The sequence below is a fragment of the Drosophila yakuba genome, chromosome 2R (assembly GCF_016746365.2).
Source record: "Drosophila yakuba strain Tai18E2 chromosome 2R, Prin_Dyak_Tai18E2_2.1, whole genome shotgun sequence".
In the NCBI taxonomy this organism is placed as follows: Eukaryota; Metazoa; Arthropoda; class Insecta; order Diptera; family Drosophilidae; genus Drosophila; species Drosophila yakuba.
Genome location: NC_052528.2, coordinates 16074266 through 16078112, shown reverse-complemented (window position 1 = coordinate 16078112; position 3847 = coordinate 16074266). Strand labels below are relative to the sequence as shown.

The window sequence follows — 3847 nt, the reverse complement described above, 5'->3', positions numbered from 1 at the left end:
CGCCCCCTATTATTTGTAACACACAATGCGAAATATCGTGTGTCAGAAATCAGGAATTGATTCCGTCGTTGATTTCCATTGTGAGTCCTTCGAAAACGATTTGTCGGCGATGCGTGTTGTATAATGTTTCGCATAGTTTTGCAGCTGAAGTGGTTTGATTTGATACCAGCCCCTCCTCCCTTTTTCAATCCTGCCAGCATACTGTTGCCAAAAGTGTTGTTGGCGGCGACAAAGCAAACAGTTTTCATTTTCAAGGGACTGAGGGAGACCCTACTCTACTCGGTTTTCTAAACTGACCGTTTTTGCTTTATAATTTGACAATCAATTGACAGTTCGTTGGGTAAACAGAGAAACACAAATGCAAACACACACGCACTCGCCAAGCGCAGAAATATGCAACAAAGCCCTTGACAATAAAAATATGAAATAAAATATCAAATAACTTCGCAAAACTATTGGTGAGTAAATTGCGTTGGCCAACTTCGATATCCCCATGACATTAGTTAAGTGCCGGAAACAAAGTGCTTGTGTGCGCAGCTGGGTTTACGACTACAACCTTTGAGCTGTCATTCACTCGGCGGCAAAACTATGGTTTTAAACCGATTATACAAAATATAAGATAATGATTATAGAGAATCAAATGGAAGCTCATTGCCATGGCAATCGAAAGCTTCATTTTTAGATATGTATCTCGTAGATCTTCAAAACTGTTGTACAAGCTTCAATTATCGAAATCTCAAGCCAATGATGTCCAAGATATCCTCCTTGGTAAGCTTGTCCTCCTCCTCCTTTGCCTTTTGTGGAACTGGAGGAGGCTTTGCGGGAGCCGGAGTTGGAGCTGGTTTGTTGGGCAGGACAGGAGCCTTGGGAAGTGGAGCCGCTGGCGGAACAGTTGAGGCTTGCTTGGAATGGTTTTGTTCCTTGATCGTTATCTGAAAATTGTTCTTGGGCTTTTCGCCCATAACCACGACGAGCGGTGGCCTAGCCTCATCACTGGAATGGGTGCTCGATGGGGGCTTCACCCAGCAGCGATAGGTGTTTAAGGTAACGCCAGGAGGCGGTGGCTTGGACAGCAGATCCTCACTTTCACTGCTCTCCTCCGATGGCGCCGGCTCCACCTTCGTCTTGGGCTCGTCCACCAACTCTTTTTTGATCCTAAATGGCGTCAAGTAGGTGAAGAGGTGCGGATAGGCATGCTGCTTTAACTCGCAGGTGCAGCCGCACTGGAAGTCCTCATCCTCGACGTTCTCCTGCTGCTCCTCGATTTCCAAAAGCTTTTCCTGCGCCTTCAGCTTGGCCATCCTCTCGACACTGCTGCCACGCAATGGAGCCACATAGCAGAAGTCAGTGTCCTGGTCCTCCACTCCGAACTTGGACAACTTCTCGCCCTGCTCCTCCTCCTCAGCAGCAGCGTCATCGAACTCCGGCTGACAAGTGCATACTTGGCAGGTGCAGGTGCATTCCGAGTCGCAGGACAGATCGTCCTTGGGACATGGCGGACAAACCACCTCCATGGGTGGAAAGGGCACCCGGTGCTCGGGGAACTCATCGTCCTCCTCGGTGTAGGGCAGCCAGCGGCAGATGTACGGTCCCTGGCTACATTCCGCCGTAATCTCCGGCGATTCCCTGGCTTCACCACTCACCCGGCAACATCTCAGCTGCGGGCAGTTGCACTTTGTCTGGCTAGCCGAGGTGTTGCTACTGCCCTTCCGCGGCGTTTGCTTTTGGGAAATGGTCTGTTCGGCCTTCTTCAGGATGTGGTTGTGCCGTGATGAGGCTGTACTAACAGCCGCTGATGGTTTTTGGGTGCCTCCTCGAGTGGAGATCTTCGAGGGAGCACTACTTACGGCCATATTGTGCCTGGCGTAGAGCACCTCCACTTGGGCCGTGGCAGAGGAAGGAGTTTTGGAAGGCGCTTCCGATGAGGGGACCGTCTGCTGTCCACACGTACAAATCAGGTTATCCGCCCAAATGAATCGCGTCTTCAGGACATCGAATAGATTTTTGTAGACGCACTCGATCCGCTCCTCGAACTGCATCTCCTCGGAGTACATGAGTCCGGCCAAGGCGGCGTGGATCTGCGCTGTGCGGCGAGCAGCGTGCAACCAGATGCACTCCACCTCGTGGGTCATCTTGTCCGCCAGGCAAACGTACCGACGTCCCTCTATTCCGGTGCCGAAGTAAAAGGCCTTCAGGAAACCAAAACCATAAATGCATAATGAAATGGAAACAGTTAGAAATCCGGACGACCTACCTTGAATGCTCTCTTTACAATGGAGTAAGCCATCTGGGCGTCCATCCGCGACATCTGCCCCTCGTGGGCCAGTCCGTGGAGGAAACTCTCCTTGGCAAATCGCTTTCGTGGCACTCGGTCGATCCTCTGGACGACATCTTCGTAGTGCTGCAGGGATCTCTTGATGACCCCGGCGCACCGCTTGACCTCCCAGGGACGTAGACCGCAGATTCTCATTACCTTCATTACGCTGTCCGTGACATCCGCAATATCCAGGAGGTGGTACTGCGCCTGCAGCTCTCTGTTCCCCTCACCGCAGTCCTTGTGGTCTGGTTGGTGGCAAGCACATTTGGGCGGCAGTGGCGGCACTGTCTTCGTTGAATCAATTTCAAACATTCTTGCTGAATTTTGGATTTTCGAATAAAAGATGTGGGAAACTGTGTGTTTGTCAGCTGGGAAAAAGGTGGAGTTGGTATCCCCACTTTAAGATCACATATCAGGTTAACTGTTTTCAATATATGTTCCCCAACTATTGAATATTTTAAATGGTTAATTGAAGCATTCCTCTGGTGTCTTTTCAGTACTCCCCCGCGGACCGAATCACGAAACACCTGTCGCTGGGATTCCTCCCAGAGGACAGATATCCCGGACAAGTGCGCCGCTGCATTTCTGGCGTTCCTCGGTCTTCGGTGTTTGAATGCTTTTCAGATAGGCGGGGAGAATGCATATTTATCACGAAACCAGCACGCATACTGATGTCGATATTTGTTTACCCAACAATTTGTCCACCGCCCGCGCATCGCTCTCTTCAGAATTTCAGAATGCATGTTTGCTGCCTGATTTACTACTGTTCATTTGAAATACTTTTATGATGCATTTCGAGCGGAAATGCACTGGGGACAAGATACACATTTCAACAAGCGAACGCGCAAAAACAACAAACAACAGTGAGTGCCTTAATATTTCCTCCATCATGTAGTGCTCTCAAAGAGACGACTTAGGAAAACAGTATCCAAAGAAAGTGCACAAGTAGCATATGGAATATGTGATACTCTAAAATGATGTTCTCAACTGTTTATCGATTTTTCAAAAGCAAAAAGTGAAGCTTATATTATATACCTACCTATTGCCTGACATATAGATAACAAAATTACTTACGTTAAATATTAAAACAATATACTCGTAAATGTAAGTAATAAGAATAAGATAAAGCATGGGATATAGTTGAAAAACTAAATATAATATACTTCTGCATGTATTGATTGAATTTAATTATTCAATCTGGCATATGCGCCATTATACACAGAAACTCTTTAACTAGTCTACAGAGTATTTGTATTTGTGAATTTATTCCTTTTTTTATAAATAGGTAATTAAGTCATCTACATGCTTCAGTTGTCTGGTCACAACCGCATGAAGGTCTGTCCCGCGTAAAAAGTGAATCAAAGTCTGAACAAATATTTTCATGCGGTCGTGACAAATATTTAGATAGTTGGCGCGCCATGAAATCCCGTGGAAGGTAAAATGTGGTTGGTTCCTCGTGCCTAAAATAAAATAAAATCAAACGAAATGAAATGAAAATACGACTGAAACAAAACGAGCAGCTCCGGAACA

At 47.1% G+C, this 3847-nt stretch overlaps 1 protein-coding gene across 1 annotated transcript; it reads right to left on the bottom strand.

Moving 5' to 3' along the window:
* Nucleotides 1-626: 626 nt before the first annotated feature.
* Nucleotides 627-2717, bottom strand: LOC6530856. The gene is made up of 2 exons (XM_002091699.4): nt 2255-2717; nt 627-2189 (listed from the first exon to the last, which is right to left on the bottom strand). Exons 1-2 carry the CDS (start codon nt 2627-2629, stop codon nt 726-728), a joined length of 1839 nt encoding a protein of 612 aa, XP_002091735.1. The 5' UTR covers nt 2630-2717; the 3' UTR covers nt 627-725.
* Between the last annotated feature and the right edge of the window lie 1130 nt (nt 2718-3847).

Excerpts from the sequence above, each read along its gene's own strand:
- LOC6530856 (XM_002091699.4), bottom strand. The coding sequence starts at position 2,629 with ATGTTTGAAATTGATTCAACGAAGACAGTGCCGCCACTGCCGCCCAAA. Across the intron at positions 2,190-2,254 it reads TTGTAAAGAGAGCATTCAAG|GCCTTTTACTTCGGCACCGG; the intron begins GTAGGTCGTCCG and ends GGTTTCCTGAAG.